General features: G+C 42.5%; 1 protein-coding gene across 6 annotated transcripts in view; it reads left to right on the top strand.

Annotated features, from left to right (window-relative positions):
• Positions 1-27,337, top strand: part of LOC126281932 (neurobeachin) — a 2,071,601-nt gene that overhangs the window by 1,932,139 nt on the left and 112,125 nt on the right. For all 6 annotated transcript variants that reach the window (XM_049981271.1, XM_049981272.1, XM_049981275.1 and 3 more), the window contains one exon: positions 3,454-3,569. In XM_049981271.1, coding sequence (XP_049837228.1) covers positions 3,454-3,569 — 116 coding nt within the window. The remainder of the gene's footprint in view (positions 1-3,453; positions 3,570-27,337) is intronic.

Here is a 27,337-nt window from a genome sequence, read left to right as displayed (position 1 = left end):
TCGAACTTGTACATAACCGTACAAAGAATTTCCAATTTGGTTATCTACATATTTAATATTTTAATCTTGTTCGGAGTGACTTTACGCAGTGGCGTACTAATGTAGTTTGGGAAACGGTGCAGACTTTTATTTTGTCACTGCATCACCCCAAATTGCCAACGACACAAAAGCATAAAATACAGTTCGCAAACAGTTTTTTATGCATGAAAACGGATAGGTAGACAGTTTTTAGAAAAAAAACGGTTTAACTGATTGTTAAGGAAGAAGAAAAAGTAACCGAAGATCTCATTGCTGACAGATTACTAGCACATAGCTTAGAATGTCTTCCTTCCTTCTCGGGTGCAAATTTTTAAATTGCCTCGTCAATAAAGATATCTTTAACTAGCTCATTTTTTGTTGAGTAACTTCTAAATTTGACAGTCGTGCTTGACTCATAGTGGACCCAAGGTAATTCTTAATTGATTTGACTTTTGAGAAAAAGAATTCTCTTGCATAATGCTATCGAAATATACTTCCGGAAAAAATCTTCTTAGTCGTGAAATTTGTGCACGGATACCGTCTTCAGGAATCTCATGATAATTGTCAATTGATTTTTGTGTAGTCACGGGAAGTTTCGTTTCTGAAGTTTCAATCAAATGACAGGGTCCGAAACATGTCTAATATAAGTTCCATGGTGCATCATTTGTCAATTTCTTGCAGAAAGCTGTCGATGCACCCTTAACATTGACCTTCTGAGTTCGCTGCATTCTGTAGAGTGTGGCTCGGAAACGTCCCTCAGTTCTCCTACCTGTCGGGCAGGGGATTAGTGGACCCTTCCACGACCCTCTCTGGGCGCAAATGTCAGTGTGCGAACTTTCCAGTTCACCGTTCCACCAAATTAAAGAAGAACTAGAAAAAAAATAGAAGGAATTGGATGCCCTGCTCGTATTCTCCACAGTACTGTATCAGTTGCTGTAAGTCTTCACTGTCGACTCTGAAGCAATCGCCATAAAAGTATTTAATTGTTTTTCAATATACGCAGTCAGGACAAAGAAACTGAAAGAGTTCTACTTATACGTTGATGTCAATCATCTCTTCTATCTCATTCAAAAATAAGATGGCTGTCGTTAATGCCTCTAGTTCAGAGAATTTATAAGCTTTTTATTCCATTAAAACAATTTTTTGACTCCGAAGACACACCACTTAAAATAATTTCAGGTTTTTTCAGTAGGCCGATCAGCGAAATTTACGTCACGTTTCTGCAGTCAAACTTGGCTCTGTTTGAAAACCATATTAAAAGCGTGGAGAAGAATAAATTCTCTATAACTGAAGTAGGAAATATATTAATCAACATTGAAAGATATCTGAATGAAAGGAAGACTGACAGTTTTATTGGCATGTAAACCAAGATGAATTTGAACAAATTAAAGAATGAAAACCCTAACAAAGAAACAACTTGATTTCGAAATTTTTCTATACCATATCATCTAATTACTTAGAGGAATAGGTTATTTCTTTTAATAAATATCAAGCATTGATTGGATGAGGTTATTTGAAACCCCTGATTGGGTGATGACCGAAAACGCTATTATATACCTGTCTAAAAATATGACGATTTCGGGCGATCATTGTTTCCGGAAATATATGTGTTGAACAGCTTTCTAGAAACTGAACGTGACTCAGAAGAATGGAAGTCTAAAAACTCCGTGGAAGAAAAGTGGATTTACTTTATTAAGAGAACCGAAAATCCTAAAATTATGCGAGTATTTATTTTCCATTCCCGAACACAACGCTATTGTGGAAAGAGCGTTTTCGCTTATGTCCGCCCAGTACACTGATGAAAGATATTAGATGCTTCCAGGACTGTGGAATCAATCTTACAGTGCCAGTTTAACTACAAGCTGACTTGCATGGAGTTTTATAAACACGAAAAAGGGAAAAAATACTTGCTGAAAAAGGTGAAATATTCCGAAAAAAAGGATTACCAACTGTTTCTGCAGCACCAAGTTCCTTATAGTTGTGTTCTAAATAGTAACGATATAAAATTAATTTTTTACTTCATTTCTACATCCCATCTCCGAATGTTCCGACGAGGTCCCAGCTAGATATGGCAACCCTGTGTACAACTGGTAACGGTTTTCAGCACTTCATCTTACTTGAAAACGGCTTAATAGTGCATGGCGGATTGTTAGCAGCAATACTGTCTTACCTCTTCTCTTCCCGTCTAGATTATTGCTGTATGAATTTAATATATTTTGGAAAAAGCTTCTTGCCGCTTGTGCACAACTCTTCTTGCAACGCTCCTGTAACATAATGCTGTCCGAACTGCGCACACGGGGTATGTAAAATGTATATAGTCTATTTGTTGCCAAAAAGACACGGCGCCTGAATATTTTTGGCTGATATTCCGCAGGTCACTTACACCATGTATTCTACTTGTTGCAATGATCAAACATTTGCCCTCATTTTGTAGCACTGTTCCACGTAGTTTCTTAGTCACGTTTACTTGTCCCTAGTTTTACGTTAAGTATATGAATAGCATATTGTATTGATTCGTAACAACCTCAACGTATCAGTAATCGTTACAGTAGATAAGCACATTAGATTCGCACAATACATCACACCATAAACACAAGGTGGCCACCATTAACGTTTTAGCTGCTGAACACATTCCATATAAATAAACGTTGTAGAATTATTAATCCACGAACTGTGTCACTGCTTCCGATATGTACGTGTAACCTTTGCTATAACACAGTCACGAACACCGCTACTGTCAATATGCAAATGATTATGTGAGTTCAGTCACAATTTGGGAGTGAGTTACCAGATACGCTTCAGTAGCTGTGATAGTGGAACAGTAGAGGTGAAAAATTCTAGAGTCAGGGAGGAATGGAATATATATCAAGGATACTGAAGACGCTGATGTAGAAATGCAGAAATGTATAGGTTGGCACACGATAGAAAGAAATGCGCAACGACAGCAACCAATGGGAGGACGAAGAATAAAAGAACAACAATTTCACACTGAGAATGTTGTATCGTCAGGCCGGTAGCTGCTATTAAAAGCGTAACGTGTACGAAGACGAAACTGAAACGTCGCTGTCTGACTTCAGAGTCTTGCTACGTCACATTTCTCCTGCCGGTCCTGTATTCTGTGTAACGTACTTTCCGAGATGGTGTGAATTGGTGATGCATGACAGGTATAGGCAGTATGAGAATCACAGTGGGGGCAATTATGTGTCACAGGCGCGCCACCGTCAGAAGAAACTTGTTCTTAAAGGATTTAGCATTCTATTTTATTCGCGCATCAACACATTCGGCCATAATGTCTTCCCGAAACGCTCTCCCCTTTCAGTTAGTGTGCGTATTTCGCGTTTCCTCTGCAACGGACTTAAACGCCCGCACTTGTGCCGTGCCGCCGTGACCACTCTTGGCGGTTTTATGTAGTGTCGCTTCTTGTTGTTCTTGCAGACGGGCCTCCATGATGTCGCCGCGCCAGCTGATGCGCAATTCGAACATGACGCAGAAATGGCAGCGGCGGGAGATCTCCAACTTCGAGTACCTAATGTTCCTCAACACGATCGCCGGTAAGTACCTTAGCGGACAGTGAGAGCCCAGTCCTGTGGCGAGTCAACACACTGCTCCGTTTCACACCTGAATGTCACTGTGTTTCAGACGAATATTTCTTTTGGTACCTGTTCCAGCATACGTGTTCCTCCAAATTTACGGTCCTAGATCATAACACCACCAAAATAACTGCACGTCTTAAATTAGTCATTTGAGATATGCTACGCAGTATTTCCCTGACGGGTAACATACTGTAGCCAGCCTTCTACCCAGACGGTCTTCAGCAGAAATGTATCAAGATCAGAGTTATCTATCTGTGGTGACAGAGATCACTCCAGTGCTTTACCTAAAGAATGTATTTAAAAAAAAAAGGAAGGAAAAGATTAAGATTTAATGTCCCGTTGACATCGAGGTCATTCGAGGCGGAGCATAACCTCGAAATATGTCAGGAATGGGAAAGGAAATCGGCCTGCTCATTAAAAGGAATAATCCAGCAATTTGCCGGGAGCGATTTAGGGAAATCGCGGAAAATCTAAATCCGAATGGCTGGACGCGGATTTGAACCGTTGTTCTCTCCAATGCGAGTCCAGTTGGTAACCACTGCGCCACTTCGCTCGGTGCTTGGATTGGATATGAAAACATGGGGATATTGTAGATAACGTGGCGAGGCATAAAGGAAATGAAATATAGTGACAGAAAACTAATTTGTTTCATAAATTGGAACAACAGCATGGGTGCTAATTGTGGAGGTACCTTGGTGTTCTTGTAGCGAAGCAGAGAATACAGACTGCGTTCTCAGTGGGTGTCCGAGACGACATCAACGGACGGCAGTCCTCATACACTAAGATATGAAGCTGCTAACGTGTGTGGAAACCTGGGATCACAGAACTCACCCCATTTTTCCCAGATATCCCATTTGGCAAATGTTCTCGTCCGACATGAAAATAATGCAGCCAATGGATTAAGTGAAACCCTTTAGCTAAACACAATGTCTTTTTAAACCATTACATTTCTTACTCTGTAAACTAGTGCGAAGCTCTCTTCAACTCGAAGGTTGGTTTGAACACTGCGCTACTTTATTAGGTATTTTTCAAGATGACACGACCCTGCCTCCCCCCCCCCCCACCCCCCAAACACAGCCATTTGTAGGGGTAACGACAGTTTAACGTGTGCTGCGAACTGAGATACAACTTGTAATTTCTCGCTGTGTTTGGGGGGGGGGGGGGAGGCAGGGTCGTGTCATCTTGAAAAATACCTAATAAAGTGGAACACGTGAGGCAATACTGACCTTACGACTTATCTTAGAAGAAAGATTAAGAAAAGGCAAACCTACGTTTCTAGCATTTATAGACTTAGAGAAAGCTTTTGACAATGTTGACTGGAATACTCTTTTTCAGATTCTAAAGGTGGCAGGGGTAAAATACAGGGAGCGAAAGGCTATTTACAATTTGTACAGAAACCAGATGGCAGTCATAAGAGTCGAGGGGCATGAAAGGGAAGCAGTGGTTGGGAAAGGAGTGAGACAGGGTTGTAGCCTCTCCCCGATGTTATTCAATCTGTATATTGAGCAAGCAGTAAAGGAAACAAAAGAAAAATTTGGAGTAGGTATTAAAATTCATGGACACGAAGTAAAAACTTTGAGGTTCGCCGATGACATTGTAATTCTGTCAGAGACGGCAAAGGACTTGGAAGAGCAGTTGAACGAAATGGACAGTGTCTTGAAAGGAGGATATAAGAAGAACTCAACAAAAGCAAAACGAGGATAATGGAATGTAGTCCAATTAAATCGGGTGATGCTGAGGGAATTAGATTAGGAAATGAGACACTTTAAGTAGTAAAGGAGTTTTGCTATTTAGGAAGTAAAATAACTGATGATGGTCGAAGTAGAGAGGATATAAAATGTAGACTGGCAATGGCAAGGAAAGCGTTTCTGAAGAAGAGAAATTTGTTAACATCGAATATAGATTTAAGTGTCAGGAAGTCATTTCTGAAAATATTTGTTTGGAGTGTAGCCATGTATGGAAGTGAAACATGGACGATAACTAGTTTGGACAAGAAGAGAATAGAAGCTTTCGAAATGTGGTGCTACAGAAGAATACTGAAGATAAGGTGGATAGAGCACGTAACTAATGAGGAGGTATTGAATAGGATTGGGGAGAAGAGAAGTTTGTGGCACAACTTGACTAGAAGAAGGGATAGGTTGGTAGGACATGTTTTGAGGCATCAAGGGATCACAAATTTAGCATTGGAGGACAGTGTGGAGGGTAAAAATCGTATAGGGAGACCGAGAGATGAGTACACTAAGCAGATTCAGAAGGATGTAGGTTGCAGTAGGTACTGGGAGATGAAGAAGCTTGCACAGGATAGAGTAGCATGGAGAGCTGCATCAAACCAGTCTCAGGACCGAAGACCACAACAACAACAAGAAATCGTTGCCAGAGGTGAAGGAAGCGACCAGTGACAGAAAAAAGAAATCCCAGGCTTACAGAGGACTCGACAATGGACCTTCGGATTCGTGGTGTGACTTAGAGCCCCCCCCCCCCCCCCCATACATAAATACACACACACACACACACACACACACACACACACACACACACACACACACACACACACACACACACCAGCACGCGCGTGCCATAGACGACTGCCCTGCTCTCAACAATTATTTGTAGAAATAACGCAGCGGATTGTCACTCTGTTTATGTGCGGCGTGGTGACTAAGTATGCTATAGAGTGCAAATCCAAATAGTTTTGGATCGAACGTCAGCCGGTTCTAGGATTTGTTCCTGCCCCCTTACCGTTTATTTCACCTGTGGCATTGCTTTGAATATGTGAGGACTGCCACGTTGCACTGTAGTTCGCAGTGCATCTTATGCAGTAGGTTCGTTGGGTAAATGAGGGTAGTTTTTAAAACCAGTGGTGCAATACAAATACGTACAATGCTTGCTCTGTAGGAAGTGCGGTGCGGTACTCGCAAGGAAACTCATGCCACGTAGCTGTAGCTGAATACGACTCGTTCACACGGAGAATGCTAAGCGCCTTTTGTTGCTGCATTACACTTCGCGACGTTGGCTAATGAACGAACGAGCTAGCTGCACCAGGTACACCCGTACTGCAACTGGTGCCAATGTTAGCTTTTAATTTAGATGCGTGAATTAAAATTCACCATAAGTTCCCATCTTCATTGATATAAAAACATTTTCTTGTGAAATAGGAAGAATCGTGTTGAGTACGACCTAAAGGTCTCCTTCATTGACGTATCACTGTGACTCACAGTTTTGCCTACCAGTCGTTAAGGAAGGACAGCCCCAAGTTGGAAATTATAGAGTAAATGTTTTCCTCAAGACAAACCAGGGTTGTTCCAAAACGATCCTTACAACTTTGATTACGTGTATTTGAGAAACGGGGATGGGTAGAAAAGTATGATTCGCAGCATAATGCTCAGACACACCTAAAGTTTTAATTTCCGTTCAACAGAGTTCAGAGTTTGCTCCATCCTTAGAACGCACAATGTCTAAACCATATTCCAGTTCCTCCCATGTATAGCCTAACATGTCCTCATTAACGTGTGCAGTTGCTACTCTGATGGGAGCTCGCAATTCGTGCAGGTCTCGCACTGGGATCTGGTATACACTACCCTACACAAAGTCCCTAAGAAGATCAGCAAATGAGATTATGTCCCGGACATCTTGGAGGCCAGGAAATGGTCCTGTGTCGATACAGCGACCTGGAAAGATGCCGAAAACTTTCCTAACGATCAAGGCTTATTTAGGAGAGGCTCCATCCTGCTGCAGCATGATGTCAGGTTGCAGTTCTTCAACCTCTCCAAATACAAACTGTTACAGCAGGTCTCGATGCTCAGTCGAGGTTACTAATGGCCCTGCAAAGAAAAGCTGTCCCACTGCACGGTTGTGAATCAGACCACACCTCACTTTTACGTTTGGACCGTCGCACATAATTTCCTTCTAAATTCGTGGGTTCCCAGAGTCCCAGATCCTCACATCGTGTCGGTTTACCTTCCCGAACTGATGAAAGTAACCTTCGTCAGTGGACATAACTTTTTCGTGTGGTCTGGATAATCTTCAGTGCGACTCAGAATTCCAGTTGGAAGTGCTTTGCGCTTTGGCATTTCACCAGATTGAAGTGCATGCAGCAGCTGCACCTTGTAGTCACGAAGTTTCAGCGTCGCGTGTAGCATCCAGTGCACCGTGTTTGGTGATAGCTTCAACTGACGTGACGCTCGACGATTGATATGGTTAGGTTTCGGATAAACGCCTGCTGCACCCTTCCACATCTGCATAACTATTGCTCGGATGCCCAAACTCGTCTTTTTCGTGACACTTCTGAGAGTCTTTGAACCTCGTCCACTACAGTTTGATGATCGGACTTGGCGGTGGTATGCTTCTGTAAATGTGTCCGAACTTCCGCTGGACTTGGGTTTCAGATTTACTCTTTATTAACAATTCCACAGTCTGTGCCATCTGCAGGAGGTTGGCCATTTTAGTCAATAATTAACCTACCAAAAAAAGAAGACTCTAGGTGTGTGTGTGGGGGGGGGGGGGGGGGGTGAGAGAGAGAGAGAGAGAGAGAGAGAGAGAGAACTTTATGCCACAAACTGATCCTTTCTGCGTATCCCCGTTGCTGAAATATCGAATCCCTATTGCTGAAATGTAAATGATCAAAGTTTTAGAGATCATTTTGCAATGCTCTGTACGTGAACTCTGCATGATAAATCCTTGCAGTTGTCTGACGACGGGCCCGCAACTAGATACAGAGGAGTGGACTACCGAATCAAAAATAGCTTAGCAGGTTACACTTTACTTTCTCGCTGACATCAGTAGTTGATTGCGTTATATCCCCCGATCACGAGGCCTCCGCTTATGATGATGACGATGTGTGTGGTGTGTGTGTGTGTGTGTGTGTGTGGTGTGTGTGTGTGTGTGTGTGTGTGTGTGTGTGTGTTCTTTATTTAATAAAAACTGAGCCCCATTGAGAACACTATTTTCTGATCGCATCGGGGTTGCCAGGTATCAGTTTTCTGAGCCGTAAATTCACGAGCCGTGGAGCTGTCGCCGCGGCTCTCCTGAATGAGGGAAGGCTTTCGTGGCGTGGGCGCCGTGCGTCCGGCACACCGGGCCGTTGTGAAACGAGGCGACGTGGCGGCATTCAGAGGCGGGGGTGGACGCCGGCGCTCTGAAATAGCGCGCGGCAAGTGAAGGAGGGCCGCGCATTCCAGGCTGTGGCTATGGCTGTGGGGGCGTATTGAAATAGCGCGCTGCCGACGGACGTGTTAATCAGGTGCTGAGCTCCGCTCGGGCTGCGCACAAAAACGTCCGCCGAGTCGCGGCGTTACTAAACATTACGAGCGCCGCCGGGACAAAGGGCTGGGCCGCAGCAAATTGATGCGGAGCGACGAAAGCGCGCCTGCCGGGTTTACAGGCACAGGGGTCAGCTCCGGCGGCGGAGCGGAGCACGGCACAGTGGTACCGCAGCGTTTCCCACTGGGCGTCTCATACAGCAGTCGGATCGTCAGGCTCAACGGCCTGGGCAAGTCTCCCAATTCGACGCCACTTCGGTGACTTGCAAGTCCTAATCATACCCCAGAAATTCCACTCGATCTTTGCGGTAGCATTTAACACTGTCAGCGATCCGTTTTTAATGTCATCTGTGGCAGTAAAACGACGACCGTTTGAGGTTTTCTTTAGTTTCGGGAACAGAAAAAAGTCCCAATGTGGCTGTGTGTTTGTGTTAGTACTTTGGAGCAACCTGTGGCACTGGCCAGTAAGAGAGTTTCATTTTGGTCTTCTTTTACTAGACAGTGCCACAGGTCGCCCCGAAGTCGCAACACACCACCTAGGCTACATGAATTAATCCATTTGCTGACATCATTCTCCAAAATTTTTGAGAAAATGATGTATTCTATAATAGTATCTTTACCTTAGCAACGATAGTATCCTTAGCCAACCACAGTTTCCATTTCAGAAGGGTTGCTCCACAGGGAATCCCATTTAACGTTTGCTCACCAGATCTTACACGCATTAAATTATAAAATACCACTGGTTAGTATTCTCTGCGACCTCACTAAGGAATTTGACTGTGTGAATCACTTTATTCTTATAGGTAAATTGACGTTTTATAGAATCGATGGTATAGCCAACCAATCGATAACGTCATATGTAACCAAAAGAATGCAGAAAGTTGTACTTAGCGATTCAAGCAATATTGTCCAGGGACAGAATTATGAGTGGGGAGAAATCACGTAGGGGATTCCTCAAGGTTCAAGGTTCAGCCGTAGGTCCACTACTGTTCCTCATATATGTAAACTGTGTCCGTCTAGTGAATAACAAGCAAAAATAATTGTTTTTGCAGATGACACTAGTTTTTTAATCAGTCCAAGCAATCGTACAGCAAGAATCATTGACTGATTTTCTGAGAATGGTGTCTTCTCAGTTTTAAAAAGACTCAACGTGTTCAGTTCTGCACACTAATGATAAGTGTATCACATGCTGAGGAAATAATAAATAGGGTGGAAACTTCAAAATTCTTATGGGTCCATAGTGATCAGAATTTAAATTTGGAACTCCTGAAGCAACTTATTTCAGCAACATTTGCGCTTAGAATCACTGAAAATCTTGGGGAGAGACAATAAGTTGACACATTTTGCATATTTTTATTCAATAATGTCATACAGAATAATGTTCTGGGATAACTCATCTTTAAGAAAGAAATTCTTCATTGCGCAAAAACGTGCTATAAAAACAATATTTGGTGCTCACTCGCGATTATCTTGTAGACGTCTGTTTAAGAAGTTTGGCATTCTGACTACTGCTCCACGGTATATTTATTCCCTCATGAAGTTTGTTCAAAATAATCCACACCAGTTCAAAAGGAACAATGAGACGCATAATTACAATACCTCAAGGAAAAATGACATTCATTATTCCATATTAAGGTTCTCTTTAGCACGAAAAGGGGTGCACATTGCTGCAACATAAAAATTTTTGATCACTCAACTAGTGACGTCTAACAGTCAGCCAAGTAAAATTTGATAGCAGACTGAGAAAGTTTCTCCTTGACAACTCCTTCTCTTCCGTAGAACTTATATTACTGAAATGTGTAAAGGGTGGTGGGTAGGAATTACTAACTTTTCTTTTCTCTAAAAAACTTAAAAATGTTCAGAATGTAACCATATGTACAAATTAATTTGCGATGTTTATGTAAAATAACTCGTTCCACATCATTACGATCCATCGTGCAAAATGATAAGTGGAACATATAATTAACTAATTAACTAATTTGATGATGAAGATTTAAAACACACAAACGCGCCGCCTAACAAAAAATGTTCGCGTTTAAAGTACTGCACATTGATCGTTCGACATTGAGACAAGAATACGTGGAGCACTGTGCCATTAAAATCGAAGAACGCAGTGGGCGTGACCTCCGCATCTGACCGCACTTGGCGAGTTTTATTCGGTCTTGGCGATCCAGAATGCTTCCACTGGGACGGTTGAGCTTACGTTTCGACGTCAGATACGTAAATCCGTGTCTCATCGCCAGTTGGGGTACGCCTCAGTAGTTCCGCATCGTTGTTGACTTCATCTAGCGACAGCTTCCATTCGCCCCTGGTTTTGCTCGAAACTCAACGATTTTGGAACAGAATTTGTTGTGACACGTTTCATAGCGAAAACAGACAAAAATTTAGTGCCAGGTGTTCCCTGTAGCCTATTTACCAAACGCAGTATTTAACATTTAAATAAACATTGTTACAGTTTATGTCGTGCTTTTAGCAAAATTTATTATAAATTCTCTGATTCTCGTTTGTACAAAATACTCTCGCACAGTCGTTGATACTACCAAAACACATGTAAACTTTGACAGCTAACGTTTCAGGCGTGTTTACTAATACAACAATGAAAACATTGCACTGATGGGACTTCTGCAACACGCAAAATTACCAAATTCTCGCTATCTTTGGAACATGCCTTGTACTTTACATTTATTGTTTAGGGCGATTGCATTCCAATCCTTTTTATAGGGGGCGAGCTAACAGTGTTTGCCAGAAGTGGTGTCCTCCTTTAATTGTGTTGGATTTTGTAATGTTTTGTAATGACGTCACCTCCTCGCACACATCTGGAATGTTAACAGATGGCGCTCAAGTTAGCACTGTGCCGTGCTGTTTTTTCTACAGAAATGGACTTAACGGCTACTAAAAAGTGAAATATTCCATTTAAACGTTTACAACCTGATTTCCTGTAATATTCGGAGAAAGGATTCATAGAATATGGAAAAAATGCGCCGTGAGCATTACAAATTGGAGTCCATACCAAAATGAGCCTCCGCGAAGGTTATGGCGAAAAGGATGCTACAGAGTACTACGTACGGGTCTCTAATTCAGTTACTCATGCATTTACACTAGATACCCGCGAAGTAATACTGACCCTATTACGTAACTTAACAGCGGAGAACTTAGAACTACTTAAACCTAACTAACCTAAGGACATCACACACATTCATGCCCGAGGCAGGATTCGAACCTGCGACCGAAGCGGTCACGCGGTTCCAGACTGAAGCGCCTAGATCCGCACGGCCAAACACGCCGGCCTTACCAGGGTCAAAGGACATGGTAATGAATGCAGTGGTGAGAAGGGAGGCACAGTGTTGCATCCCCTACGTTACGGGTAGCCGAGAAGAAATTTAGGAGAACAACTAGAGTTCATGGAGAAAAAATTTAAAAAAAGGAAATTACGGTTTGCCTATGGTATCACAATTCTGTCAGAAACTCAAAGGACTTAGAATATTGGTTGATCGGAATGGATAGCGCCTTGAACGATAGTTTTAGGATGAACATAAATAGAGCGGGCAAGGAGTTTCGACGAGCCCGTGATCGAATCCACCTCGCCAATTAACGACGAAGGCTGAACTGGGCGGCCTGGAGGTGGTTTTTAGGCGGCTCTGAGCACTATGGGACTTAACGTCAGAAGTCATCAGTCCCCTAGAACTTAGAACTACTTAAACCTAACTAACCTAAGGACATCACACAACACCCAGCCATCGCGAGGCAGAGAAAATCCCTGACCCCGCCGGGAATCGAACCCGGGAACCCGGGCGTGGGAAGCGAGAACGCTACCGCACGACCACGAGATGCGGACTTTTTAGGCGGTTTCCCACCTCTAACTAGGTAAATACCGGTCTGCTGCTACCCACGTCCCACTTCAGATATATGTTACGAAAGATTTAGAAAATGTTCCCACACGCGATTACTCTACACTCAAGTAGGTGGAGTACACAGATTCTGTCCCGAAGGGTTGGGCGGGGAGTTGCGACAGGAAGAGCATCTGTCCACCAACTGTCAACCCATACAACAGAGGCGCACCCCCACCCCATGTACCGGAAAAAGGCAACGAAGATGAAGATAGACTCTAAGCGGATTAAGTCAGGTAATTATGAAGAAATTTCATTACGATATGAGACTCCAAAAGTAGTAGAGAAGTTTTGACATTTGGGCAGCAAAGTGACTGGAGATGGCAAAAGTAAATAGAATACAAAATTGAGAGTTCCTAAAGCAAGGAAATGCCTTTTTGAGGAAGAATTACGTGATGTCTAAGCAGATTTAAGTGTTATGAAGAGTCTTCTGAAAAAAAAGTCTCTCTCCTTTATTTGGAGCTGACGGTTGGGCGATAGGTTAGAGATTATATTCAGTTTTCATTCCATAGGCCCAAAAATGAGAAATGAGATGATTTTCGTAGGTGTGGAACAGGTCACAAAGCGTAACATAAGAAACATAAAACATATGACTACAATATTCAATACGCTGATCATTTGTCAGGAAATTATCAAACTAGGTGAATACATTGCAGTAAACTGGAACTGCTAATATTTACAGAATTAATATACATAGGCAAGCACTTTTAATAAATTTATCATACACAAAATACCTAATCTTGACTGTTGTGATCAAGTGCTGTCAAACTGAAATCTAACACACATATTTACTTAAGCTTGTCTAGCAGTCCGTGGGGAGATGCCTGTCAAAAAGTCTTTCAAACTCTGTTGAAGCTGTGCTTTATCTGAAACCAAATTTTTATGGTTGCTGGTAATTTATTGAAAATGTGTGTTCCTGAATATTGGACCTCTTTATGGACCAAGTTAGTGATTTTGTGTCTTTATGTAGATTATTTTTGTGGCTAGGATTGATACTATGTATTGAGCTGTTGGTTGGAAATAGAGATATATTCAAATGGTTCTGAGCACTATGGAACTTAACGTCAGAAGTCATCAGTCCCCTAGAACTAAGAACTACTTAAACCTAACTAACCTAAGGACAGCATACGCATCCATGCCCGAGGCAGGATTCGAACCTGCGACCGTAGCGGTCGTGCGGTTCCAGACTGAAGCGCATAGAACCGCTCGGCCACGGCGGCCGGTAGAAATATATTACTTGCAACAAATTACATTAAGGAATAAATACACTGAGAAGCAGTGCTTAGAATACAGGGTTCCTTCATGTTGTACTTTAATGTAGACCACAAATGAATCTTATCACACACTTTCGCACGCTAAAAACTTTTGCTTGGTTTGACGAGATAACCCAGAATATGTTCCCGTATGACATAACAGTATGAAAGTAAGCAAAGTATGCAAGTTTTTTTATATTTTTATCTCCTTCATCTGACATCATTCTCACTGCAGATACAGACTTGTTTAGGCGCTTCAGTAGTTCTGTGATATGCCCTTCTCAACTTAATTTATTGTCGAGTTGTAATTCCAGAAATTTAACACTGTCCACCTCCTCGATCTGCATGTCTTCACATGTTATAAACATGCTGGAAAGAAACCTCTTACAGGTTCTGAACTGCATATAGTGCGTCTTTTCAAAGTTTAACGACAGTGAACTACCTTTAAACCATATATTAATGTCAATGAAAAGTAGATTAGCGATGATTTCCAAATCTGTACTTGACATGCTACTTAATGTAGTGTTTGTATCATCTGCGAACAAAACAAAAGCTTAGCATCTGGCAGTGTAACAGACGAGAGATCATTAATGTACACTTGGAATAGTTATCAGATACTGGAAGAAGAAACTGGCAGACTACTTACAGTAAAAGTGGAGTACAAATTGACTAAGAAACTCCTAATGTTTACCATCCAAATGTATCCAGAACTGCGAAAATTCATTATTAGAGGACAATAACGCGGCTAGAATGCACCTATGTGTCAGAAATCTTGGATCGATGAAAGAAAGTGGAGAAATCAGGAGAAAAGAGAGAATGTTGGGAGGAAACATAAGAAAATATAACAATAGTAGAAAAATTTAAATTAAGAACTAACACAGAATAATACAAACAATTAGAAAAAATTACAGATTAGGAAAAGAAGACTAAATTTCTATGGGCATATCCTACAAAAGCAACAAGAACATTGCAAGTCAACCTGATTGTCCTAGCAAAGTGCATGAAGATCTGAAAAGAAATTGGTGTATATAAACAAGAAATTGAAAAACGAAAAACTGCAGAAACAAAAGTAAGAAGTTGGGAAGTTTTCGATTCGAAACAAGGAAATGCATTTCACAAGAAAGATAAGAAAACAGTGGAGATGTGAAGCAGTACTGAATATCTAACTAACCTAACTTGTCGCTGGCCTATATCGAAGGAAGAAGAACGGAAAAAAATGTATTTTCCACTCACTTTAATGGTGTACTTTGTAGAAAAATAAATTTGTTTCTGTGTTGTATAAATACGGTACTGTCCTAGTGGTAGCTGTTTCAAATTTTGATTTTTGCTCTACAGACTCTCGCGACGTAATACACAGTAGTCTGTACATGGGAAGTTCACATTCTCAGACGGAAAAGTGTTCCGTGCTCATTTGAATCCTTGGAATTGCCTCACTCTGATTTTGCTGGAAATGTTTGTTGCACACGACGTGTCACAGGTTTGCATGTGGTAGTCATTTATCCAGTTTCTGATTTCTTTTTCGTTCAAAAGGGATGCGACAATTTACATTAAAATGAAGTAATTGATGCTTTCTCTTTCTGCACTGACAGATCTGTTATCGCTAATGGCTGGGTATCCGATACGTCAGGCACGTATGAGTGATGGGCCAGTTGTTCCAAATATCGTTATACTTTAATAAATCATCTGTAGCTTCATTTGATGTGTTAATTGTAATGGCGATGTTGCTATAGATTAATTACAGGTACCTTTTATTGTAATTAACGTCTTGTCTGTGATAATGATGACCGTGGAGTACTCTTCAAAAATACGTCTGCCGTCCGCACAAAAACTCGTCGTTGTTTCTAGTTGCCACTACATTCATGTAATAGTGCTAGGCACAAAAGACTATTCCCCGGGAACAACAGAAAACTGAACGTTTGCATCGCAGTTGCGTCACAAGAGTTATTCAGCATTGTAATTGACTTTCGCAGATTAAGTCGTTTTTGCGGATGATGTATTATGTGGTCATGCATTCCTTCGTACACGCCGCAGAAGTCTATTCCGTTCCTGGCTGTAAGCTACAGCACGTCAAGTGAAGAATAATTATTGCTATCTTGTAGTACGTGGTCACTATCTTTAACCAAAGTCCTTAGAGTATTCTTAATCTTCTATGTAGCTTCTTCTTCTTCTTCTTCTTCTTCTTCTTCTGTCTATACTGTTCTATGTATTTTCTATCTATCCATACACTATATAAATGTGACCAATCGCGGTCCTGTCTGTTTTTTCACTTTAATTTCAGGAACTGCTTTAGAGATTTTGATATGATTTTCACTGACGGACAGACGGATTCACGAGAAAGGTTTTGTGTATAATTTACAAATATTTTATGCGCATTGTCTGAACTATGATGAATTAAAGTCCCACGCCGCTGTGAAAACGATGCCATTGGCATCTAGCGGTGAATGATGAAACTTTGGAATTGCGATAGGTCGTGCGGCCTTGGCGCTGCATTTGGGTGGCCCTCCGTAAGCATATTCGTGCTACATGGCAGTGAGTACTTTGTTGCACTGTGGATGGTGGAGGGTGCTTCATATCATGTTTTGAAATAGAGGGTACTAAGCACCGAATATGCGTGGCAGAGGGTGTTGCGTGGAGGAGTGTGCATTGTCACGACTTTTTGTGGACGGGGATGCTTCCTAGCTAAGTCGCGGAGGGAGGTGGAGACTGTGTGAAAAAGTCACACAGAAAATGAAGTAGCTCATTCAGGGAGTCAGGCGACCAGCAAGTCATTACAGCTCGTGCCGAACCTCAGAGCACTCGGGCGGACGTCGCAGTACTGGCTCTGCGCTCTGGCAGCCGGCAAGTGGCCATAGCTCGCTGTGAACTGGCGCTTTAGTCGTGTGTCCTGGCAGCTCCAGAAGCCAATACATATATAACAGATAACATTCACGTCTCCTGAGAACCCTTCCAAGGGTGCACTGCTTAAACCATTTATATGAATGTGTTGATATTTAGTTACCAGCGTTGTTCTCTGAATTTTAATCTTAATTATATGAAGTGGCCCATCAACTAAATTACCAGTGCACCCGACAAGTCGTACAGCCGTAGACACATAGTATCACCTGTGCGAAGAGTGCAGACAAGCAGGGAATAGAATCTTTAGAAATGTAGTGAAACAGAAGAGAAAATGGGTATCTCGAGCAGCTAACGAAGAGTTGCTGAACTGAATCGGAGAGAAAAGAGCTGTATGGCTGAACTCGAGTAAAGGAAGGGGTAGGTTGATAGAGCACAAACTGCGGGACTAATGAATGTTTAACTTGGCAACAGAAGCGACGTATGAGTGGTAAATATCGATGGCAAAGAGGCTGAATACAGTAAGCAAATGAGGTTGATGTACATTGCAGTGGTTTTGCAGAGATGAAGAGGACAGAGTAAGATGCCTTCGGGCTCGTGCCTACGTTCACCTACAGCGACATCCACATGCAAACCCTGCAAGCCACCCTGCAGTGTGTGGCGGAGGGTACCCTTTACCACCACTGGTCGTTTCCTTTCGTATTCCACAGGCAGACAGAACGAGGGAAAAATGACTGACTGTATGCCTCCGAACGAGACCTAGTCTCTCGTATCCTATTTTCGTGGTCCTTACGCGCAATGTACGTTGGTGGGAGTTTAATCCTTCTGCAGTCAGCTTCGAATGGCGGTTTTGTAAATTTTCGCAGTTGTATCCCTGAAAAGATTAAGGAAAGGCAAACATACGTTTCTAGCATTCGTTGGCTTAGAGAAAGCTTTTGACAATGTTGACTGGAGTACTCTCTTTCAAATTCTAAAGGTAGCAGGGGTAAAATACAGGTAGCGAAAGGCTGTTTACAATTTGTACAGAAACCAGATGGCAGTTATAAGAGTTGGTTGAGGGGTAAGAAAAAGAAGCAGTGGTTGGGAAGGGAGTAAGACAGGGTTGTAGCCTCTCCCCGATGTTATTCAATCTGTATATTGAGCAAGCCGTAAAGGAAACAAAAGAAAAATTAGGAGTAGGTATTAAAATCCATGGAGAAGAAATAAAAACTTTGAGGTTTGCCGATGACATTGTAATTCTGTCAGAGACAGCAAAGGACTTGGAAGAGCAGTTCAACGGAATGGATAGTGTCTTGAAAGCAGGATATAAGATGAACATCAACAAAAGCAAAACAAGGATAATGGAATGTAGTCGAATTAAGTCGGGTGATGCTGAGGGAATTAGATTAGGAAATGAGACACTTAAAGTAGTAAATGAGTTTTGCTATTTGGCGAGCAAAATAACTGATGATGTTCGACGTACAGAGGATATAAAATGTAGACTGGCAATGGCAAGGAAAGAGTTTCTGAAGAAGAGAAATTTGTTAACATCGAGGATAGATTTAAGTGTTAGGAAGTCATTTCTGAAAGTATTTGTATGGAGTGTAGCCATGTATGGAAGTGAAACGTGGACGATAAATAGTTTGGACAAGAATAGAAGGTTTCGAAATGTGGTGCTACAGAAGAATGCTGAAGATTAGATGGGTAGATCACATAACTAATGAGGAAGTATTGAATAGGATTGGGGAGAAGAGAAGTTTGTGGCACAACTTGACCAGAAGAAGGGATCGGTTGGTAGGACATGTTCTGAGGTATCAAGGGATCACCAATATTGCATTGGAGGGCAGCGTGGAGGGTAAAAATCGTAGAGGGAGGCCAAGAGATGAATACACTAAGCAGATTCAGAAGGATGTAGGCAGCAGTAAGTACTGGGAGATGAAGAAGCTTGCACAGGATAGAGTAGCATGGAGAGCTGCATCAAACCAGTCTCAGGACTGAAGACCACAACAACAACAACAACAACAACAACAACAACAACAACAACAAAAACCCTGAAAAGAACGTCGCCTTCCCTCCAGGGATTCCCATTTGAGTTCCCGAAGTTTCTCCGTAATTCTTGGGTGTCGTTTCAAACTATCGGTAACACATATAGCAGCCAGCCTCTGTATTGCTTCGATGTCTTCCTTTAATCCAACCTAGTGCTGATCCCAAACACTCGAGCAGTACTCAAGAATAGGTGGTCTCATTAAAGATGAACCATACCTTCGTAAACATTCTCCCAATAAAGCCAAGTTGACCATTCGACTTTCCTCCACAATCCTCACATGCTCGTTCCACTTCATATCATTTTGCAACTTACGCCTAGATATTTAAACGACATGACTGCGTTAAGCAAGACAATACTGATGCCGTATTCGAACATTACGGGTTTGTTTTTCCTACCCATTCTCATTAACTTTCATTTTTCTACATTTAGAGCAAGCTGCCAATTACAAATTTTGTCTAAGTGTTCTTGTATCATCTTCGACACCTTGCTTCTCACCAAAACATCATCAGCAAACAATCGCAGACTGTCCGCTAGATCAGTGATGTATTCAGAAAATCATAGCGACCCTATCACATTTGTCTGGGGCACTCCCGACGATACGTTTGTCTCTGACAGCAACAGATACGGTTATCATCTAGGCGAACTGTCGCGGGCCCTGCTGCCGTATCAGGCGTCCCAGCCGCCCGAGTGTCGGCGTCGGCGCCTGCCCGCTGAAGGCTGCCTTATGCGGTTGGTTCGGGTTGATGGATCGGTCGCAAGTGGGCGGAAGCTGGCGCCGCCTCCTCAATTAGGCAGGGCGTCCCAAGAGTCCGCGGCGGAAATAGCGCGGCCGGCGGGTGCGGGGTGCCCCTGGACTGGCGCCGCAGCTGGTATCCCGCCGCTTTCCTCCGACTTTGGAAGTCACCTACCCGACCAGTTATAGCCCCCCCCCCCCCCCCCCCAGTTTCTTCGGGTCCTCCACGCTCCACTTATAGGCCGCCCTTGGCTCACCAAAATCATCTTCTGTCATGCAAACAGTTTTAAATTGACTATTTGCCTACGTTATTTTTGGATTTTGAGTGTTCAATGCATACGATCATCCTAATAAATGTCTTTCCAACGGTGGGAACGGGAGCGATTATCGGCGTATTTTGAGGGTTTTTCAAATTAAAGGAATCTACTGCTAAACTGAAGCAAAATGACATATAATTTAGTAAACTGATTCCATGAAGATGAGTTGCTCTTAATGTTGCTTGAGTCACTCGCCTGTCTCGCAAATCGAAAGCGTAATGTAGCAGAAAGTTTTAAAGTCGCCTAGTCTCTGCTGTTGTTCGTACGAGGCCGTGCTGAAAGGTAATGCCTTCGAATTTTTTTATGCGAAAAATCTTGAAGTTTTTCAAATAAAACAAACTTTATTAACATTCTGCATCTGTATCCTTCATTTCTATGTATTTATTTCTCAATATAGTCACCCTGGTGACCACTAAATTTCTCCCAACGAGAGACCAGTTTGTTGATACCGTCACTGTAGAAAGTTTGACTTTGTTCACGGAGCCACAACCTCACCTCTATTGTCTACATACAAAACCTGACGATATAGTATGCATGGAGCACAGCATTAGACAGGGCAGAAACCTCACCAGTACAAAAAAGTGAGGAAAGAAGGCTGGAGACACTGGGAATATAGATTTGTTAAGAAGATATATGCGATTGCAGTCTTTCCCTGCGTATTGCAGTGATGAATTCTTCTCGGGTTATCAGCCGAATAGTGGCGAAGATGATGGTTGCTACAAGACGACGCCACCACTCGGCAGATAACCCGAGAAGAGTTCGGAAGAACTGAGACGTCTTAAACACCGTGAAGGAAAGGAGAAGAAATTGACCAGGCCCCATCAGAGAAGACAGTGAGTGCTTCGTCATCAAGGAACTGAAGGGATAATAAGGCGAAAGTGAGGGAGAGAATGGAGAAGGTCAAACTGACGGTCGGTGTAATGGTGGCAGGCGGTATCTGCTGGAACTGACAGTTGAACTCGTGCCTTCATTATGGGACGAAACGACGTTTTTAAACTGTGCAGTAATATGGAGGTATTAAATTACGAATCTATTATAAGATGTATCCCAGCCAACCAGAATTAGTAGCTTCGTTTCTGACGATGTACTTTGAGTGAAGCAATGCATAAAGGTGCGTTTATTGAAATGATCAGTTCCACCGATATTCTGTTAAGTTTTCTTGCGTTTCTATATCGTCTACTGATAATGAAATGAAAGAATAAAATTGTAGCTACAGTATTCGTACAATAGCATTCTGAAATACATGTAAAATATAAGTGAATACGAGTATCAACGTAGATAAAACGACGACTCAGCCGCACACCACGCATGGAAAACTTTTTCTTTTATTTGAGCGGAGCTCCACGGAACTGAGTGTAGTAACATGCACTCATCTTCATTACGTAAAATTAAATTTATCTTTCTTGTAAGGAGTTAATATGTACAAAATATGTAAAATAAAGGCTTACAATAATGTACAAGTTAAAACATAACAGTCGGCAGAATTACGCAGTTCTTATCCTGTGCCAGTCTAAAGTTGGGATCCGAAAGAAGGACAGTACATATGTACTTTATTTCCTCATGTGTGGTACGCTCGCCGACACAATAACTATTCCCGTGTACAGTGGATTCCTCTCGCGGGGAGGATTCAGTACCCAGTGGCACAACAGTGTTAGGCTATTGCCGGAGTTGCGGGCTTAAACAGATGCTGTTCTTGAAGAAGATAGAGAGTCGGGCGTAGCTTTTGTGCTTGGCCTAGGTGTCACTGGAACGTGATGCCCCCTGCTTGGCTGCGGTACAGTGGAGGCCGGCCTGCAACAGACAGCCCGCGCTGTGGCCGCGACAGTCCTGCAGCGAGCTCATTGTGCCGCTCTGTCGCCAGGTTGGTTGCTGTGTCAGCGCCAGTCTCTCTTACTGCAATCCCCGCTCTTCTTCCCGTCTCCCTTTATTTCTCGTGCTTCTCCACTTAAAGCAACCCTTGAAGCCAGTTATCACACTGGACATATTAACAAACGCGTTTGCGTGATTAGAAATAAAATAATTGTCTTATACGACGTTTCTTCAGAACTTCAGTAATTTCCACTGGTACCGACTCACCAAGTCGTTGGAAGTCCCCTCCGGAAACATTGAGCCATGCTGCCTCTATTACCGCTCATAATTTATTCCGAAAGTGTCGTCGGTGCAGAATTCTATGCGCGAACTGACCTCTCGCTTATGTCCCATAAATGTTCGATAGGATTCATGTCAGGCGATCTCGGTGGCCAGAACATTCACTCGAACCGTCCAGAAAGTTCTTGAAACCAGCCACAAACATTTGTGACCCGGTGACATGGCGAATTGTCATCCATAAAATGAAGTCCATGACTCACTGCAAATGGTCTCAAAGTATCCGGACATAACAATTTCCAGTCAATGATCGGTTCAGTTGGACCAGAGGACCCAGTCCATTTGAAGTAAACACAGTGCACACTATTACGGAGCCACCACAAGCTTGCATAGTGGCTTGTTGGGTCGATGGCTTCGCCGGGTTTGCGCCAGGCCTCGGTTTTCCAGTTGTCTGTGGTCCAACCGATATGGTCACGACCTCAGGAGAGTCGATGTCGTGCTAGGTACTGTGTCGGTCGTCTGGTGCCATAGCCCATCAACTAATTAGCGAGGCTAAATATTTTATGCACGCAACTTATGAAGTTCATCATCATCTACAGCATGGGTTGCGTCTTTTGGTTCCTTGTATCTCCTTCAAAGTTGGTCAAACCGTCTCTTCATTGCTCTTACCAAATATCTTTTGTTCTTTGTTTATATTATTTCATTGTTTCGTAATTCTTCCATACGGCATACGGGCTTTGTATTCCTCCCATCTTTACTGATATTGTTTTATTGTGTCATTTACGTTTTACGTAGTCAGTTCAGCTTGAATGTAGCCATTTTTTTCTTTTTATCCATTAAAGCATATCCAGCTACGTATCTAAAGAAGTTCATTCTACATGCTTCTATTCTCTTTTCGTCTCTCTTCTTAAGGTTCCAATTTTCTCATCCATAGAGCTGTGCAGGCGGGCCATAACCTAATAGAATTTCAGTGCAGTATCTCTGAAAACCTTCTTTCGCAACGTCGAATGGTTGAATAGGTCTAACTTATTTCGTATTTTATTGTTTACTCCTTACGTAATACTGCATGTAGTTAAAATCTCCAATAATTTGAACACAGCTGTACATAGAGATCGATTACTAATTTATTATTATTATTATTATTATTATTATTATTATTGTGACCCTTCCCTGTAGTTGGTGTCCGCCTGCTTAGCTGAGTGGTAATGTGTTTGCCTACCATGCAGCGGGTCTGGGTTTGATTGCCGACGGATTGGAGATTTTCTCCAACTGTGGACAGGGTGTTGTGTTGTCCTCCTTTTCATCATCATCATCATCATCATCAACGGCACGCAAGTCGCCCAATGTGGCGTTACGTGAAATAAGACTTCCAGCACAGCGGCCGAACTTTCCCGAATGGGGGCCTCCCGGGCAACAGTGCCACACGATCGTTTCATTTCTGTAGTTGGTAAACTGTGTTCATATGTTATACACGTGTAAGAACCGAGTGTATCTATGAATAGTATGTAACTGAAATGCGCTGGCTGTCAAATACTAAGGGTTGCGTTTTGGAGCTTTATACATTTTTAAGGCAAATAAAACATGTAGTATTCAGTGTGAACGTTTCCAGCCCATTGATTGTACTGTTCTGATGACGAAAACAGCCTCGTTTGGTATATTGCAAATCAAGCTGATACACAGTATATATTTGGTGGATTATAAATGATGAGAAATATTTCGTACGTAGTTTCACCCATTTTACGACAAACAAAAACTTGAAACTTCCTGGCAGATTAAAACTGTGTGCCGGACCGAGCACACTCCGCTTGTTTTTCCGATGTTCTTCTATCAGTAAATTTGTTTCACAGAATCGAGAACTGTAAATGAAACTATTGAGTCTACCTGTGGGTTTGAATAAGCGTGGAGGAAACAGCAGCAAGAGGAGACAATTTGCACGCGTTTTAATCGTCTGTGTACTCGTAAGGCTCTCTTTCCGCTTCTCGTGAACAGAGACACTGCACTCTGTTACTGCCGGGAGCGCACTGTTTACTAGTCCTTAACACCACTACTCGTGCTCTACCGAGAGAGTTGCCTTTTTTGCGCTTGTTTAGCGTCTCGTTAAATACTCAATGTAGCTGTCGTGTTTGTACGACGTTTATGGAAAGTTTATGTTGTCAAAAACAAGTCCAGAAGAGAAGAAAAACAGTGACTGCGCGAAACAAAATACTATCCTCGTAATATTTTCCTCCATTTCTGAGTCGTCATGTAAGAGGTAAAGTTTGTGGGTCTCCACCCGTGAAGGGGCGTTTGGCCTGGCTGCAGGTGGAGTACTGGCAGCGTTTCTTTAGTCACGGCACAAAGAGGGGGGGAGGGGGGGGCGAATTCATTGCCGCGGCCACCTTCTGTCCTGGAAAAGATCCCCGATACTTAACTTGGTAGCAACCTGAGTGGACTGGAGAGGCTGTATCGAGTAACAATCCTCGCTTCTACTCCGGATCCACCACTTACCCACTTGGCCACGCGCCGTTTTAGAGGAGATAGAAAAAACCATTTTTTTTATGTGACAAAAATGTCACAAGCGATTGGGATTCATGAGAGTTCGGACGCTAGTATGTTTACAGACCTGTTGAAACTGCCCTGTGTTGAATATTATTTTGGAGATGTCGTCCATTTACATTAATGCAAAACACATCTGCTTGCCGACGATTGCCCAATACGCTCAAAACAACCAGATGTTTCATCAATAATACCTCAAGCTGAAGCCAAAAGGGCAACCGGATCTTCTGGAGTGTCTTCTGGTGTCTCGTACACCTAACACTATCTCCCCCCCACAGAAAAGAAACTCATAGGAGTGAGGTCGCAAGTACGTAGTGACTAAGGTACTGGCCCAACTCTCCCAATCCGGTAATTGGGGAAAACATCGTCTAAACGTTCTCTGACGTCAACGGCAAAGTGCGGAGTGGCTGTCTCGGATTGGACCTATAATCGTTGCATGACTTCTAGCAGGACAATCTCCAGCATTTCCTGTGGTACATCACGGAAATACAAAAGGTAATTTCCTCCACTGAGTGTCTTGGGCAGAAGATTTAGCCCAAAAAGATGGTCGTGAACAATGCAAGCGAACACATTTATGGAAAATCTCAGTTACTAGTGGAGTACACGTGTTGCTTTAATATTTTCCAACTCCCAGACGTCGCTTGTGAATGTCTTTTCCCTTGTGAATGCGACCTCGTTAGTAAACGATATATGTTTGGAAGTCAGGGATGTTTGCAATTTGGTGTTGAGACCACTGTCAGAAATCCATGCACTGGGGAGAGTCATCGCCGCATACGTCTTGTACCTTCTGACATCTGAATGGATGCGTGCCTATCTCGTGCAGAGCGTTCCACACACTGGCGTTGGAGGAATTTAGTTCCATGGCTACGCATCGTGTGCTGCTGTTCAGTACGCCGTAACACACCTTTTTCAACCTGAACAGTTCTCATACTGAGGGATCTACCAGTTTCCCACTGGTCTAAAAGATCTCATTGGTCTAAAAGATCCCATTGGTCTAAGGTGTCCTGTTTCAAGGTGACAGCCATCAAGTCCTTGTCATGTGACATGATTGGGTGACCTCCGGGCACTATTATGCATACAGGCCCCTTGCCACTCGACTGTTGCATGGTCACCTCAGTACCAGCTGCAGACACAGTAAAACTAAATGTACAGGTTCCTTTGACATACAACAAATTGCTCACAAGTAATATTGGAGAAATAATGAAAACCCTTAAAGTAATGACATCTCAGAATTACTTCCAGTTTGGGAAATAATATTAATTACAAAAATATGGCTATCGATTAGGATCCCCGATACGAGGAACACTGGCAAACATAGTAACCAACCATCTAGAAAACGCAATCTTTGGTACAATAATCACAACAAAAGGACACGAAAATTCTATATTGGTACAGATTTTTGGGCGATACAATAAGTATTTTACATAACCCAACAGAAGAAATAAATAAACTTCATGCAAGCATAAACATAAAAATGCCAAATTTACCATGGAAAATACACTTTTTAAATTCAGGGTGAGTCAAGAGGAAGTTACAGACTTTTAGCGGCGGTAGCACTTGTACTCAGCTGTTGTGTTGCTGATCTGACCTCATTCGAACGGTCCGTTGCTTGAGCACTCGCATGTAAAGTACGAGCGACAAGTTCCTCCTTTGTGTCTACTCCGCGCCTGTAGACTTCGCTCTCGAGCCGACCCTGCAAACCGTAATCTAATGGCGTAAGCTCGGGTGACCTCAGTAACCGGTCGATCCAACTCCTCGGATATGTTCCCTGAGCTACTGTTTCACCACACAAGTGAGGTGTGCACTGTAATCGACAGTAAACACAATACTATGTAGTTTCATGTCGCTTTTGTTGTATTCGCATGTGAGTGCTGATGAAGCACGTGTGACCGACGTCCATGACTTTCGAACAGCTCTAGGTCGGGTACGGTCAAGAAACAGGAATATGTTCATTTGAAGTTTTTTGTTCGGAATCACCCCTCAAAGCATGTACATTTCCTCGTGACTCACACATTATAACAATAAAAAGAGACAGCAATAACCACAAATTTGACATTTACGGAAAGCCAACAGCAGCAGACACAATTATACATGACACATCGAATCACCCACACAACACTCGATTTAAAGGTCTCAGACATATGATACATAGACTAAATGAAGTCGCACTCAACAGAAAAAAACTGAAAAAAGTATTACACTCCACGGCGGAAAACAGTCGACCCACATAATACAAATATTCAGTTACGAAATCAAGATACAACTAAAGAAAAAGAAAATGAGCAGAGTACACAAGTACCACCACAGGACCACACAACCAATACACACACTACAGTATACACAAACATGCAGAACAGGGACACTCATGACATGACTAGGAAGAATGAATGGTACACGCTGACATGCAAAAACAAATAAACACACAATAGCAAATATACTGAGGAAATATAACACATAACACGCAGAACACTCCGGTCACATTTACAGACGTAAGCAGAAAAATCTGTCATATACTAGGGAGGTGGTATATCAGTCAGAATGTCAGTGCATCCGGCGATGACAGGCAGAAATTTGAAAACCAAATACGAGTACCACGAACACGTAAGAAGCTGGAAGTGGTAAACAGCCATACTACCTTTGCTGGACACTTGTTGAAGCGTGTCACGAAGCAAGGAACAGGGTATGAAAATTATTAGAATGAACGCTTATAATAGAAAACTCCTAATTTTATATGAAAACTACTGCATGCAAAGAGCCCTTGCAATTAATAATATATGACCATATCAACACAAGCAACAAT

The sequence above is a fragment of the Schistocerca gregaria genome, chromosome 7, assembly GCF_023897955.1.
Source record: "Schistocerca gregaria isolate iqSchGreg1 chromosome 7, iqSchGreg1.2, whole genome shotgun sequence".
Taxonomy (NCBI): Eukaryota; Metazoa; Arthropoda; class Insecta; order Orthoptera; family Acrididae; genus Schistocerca; species Schistocerca gregaria.
This window is presented reverse-complemented; position numbering and strand designations above follow the sequence as displayed.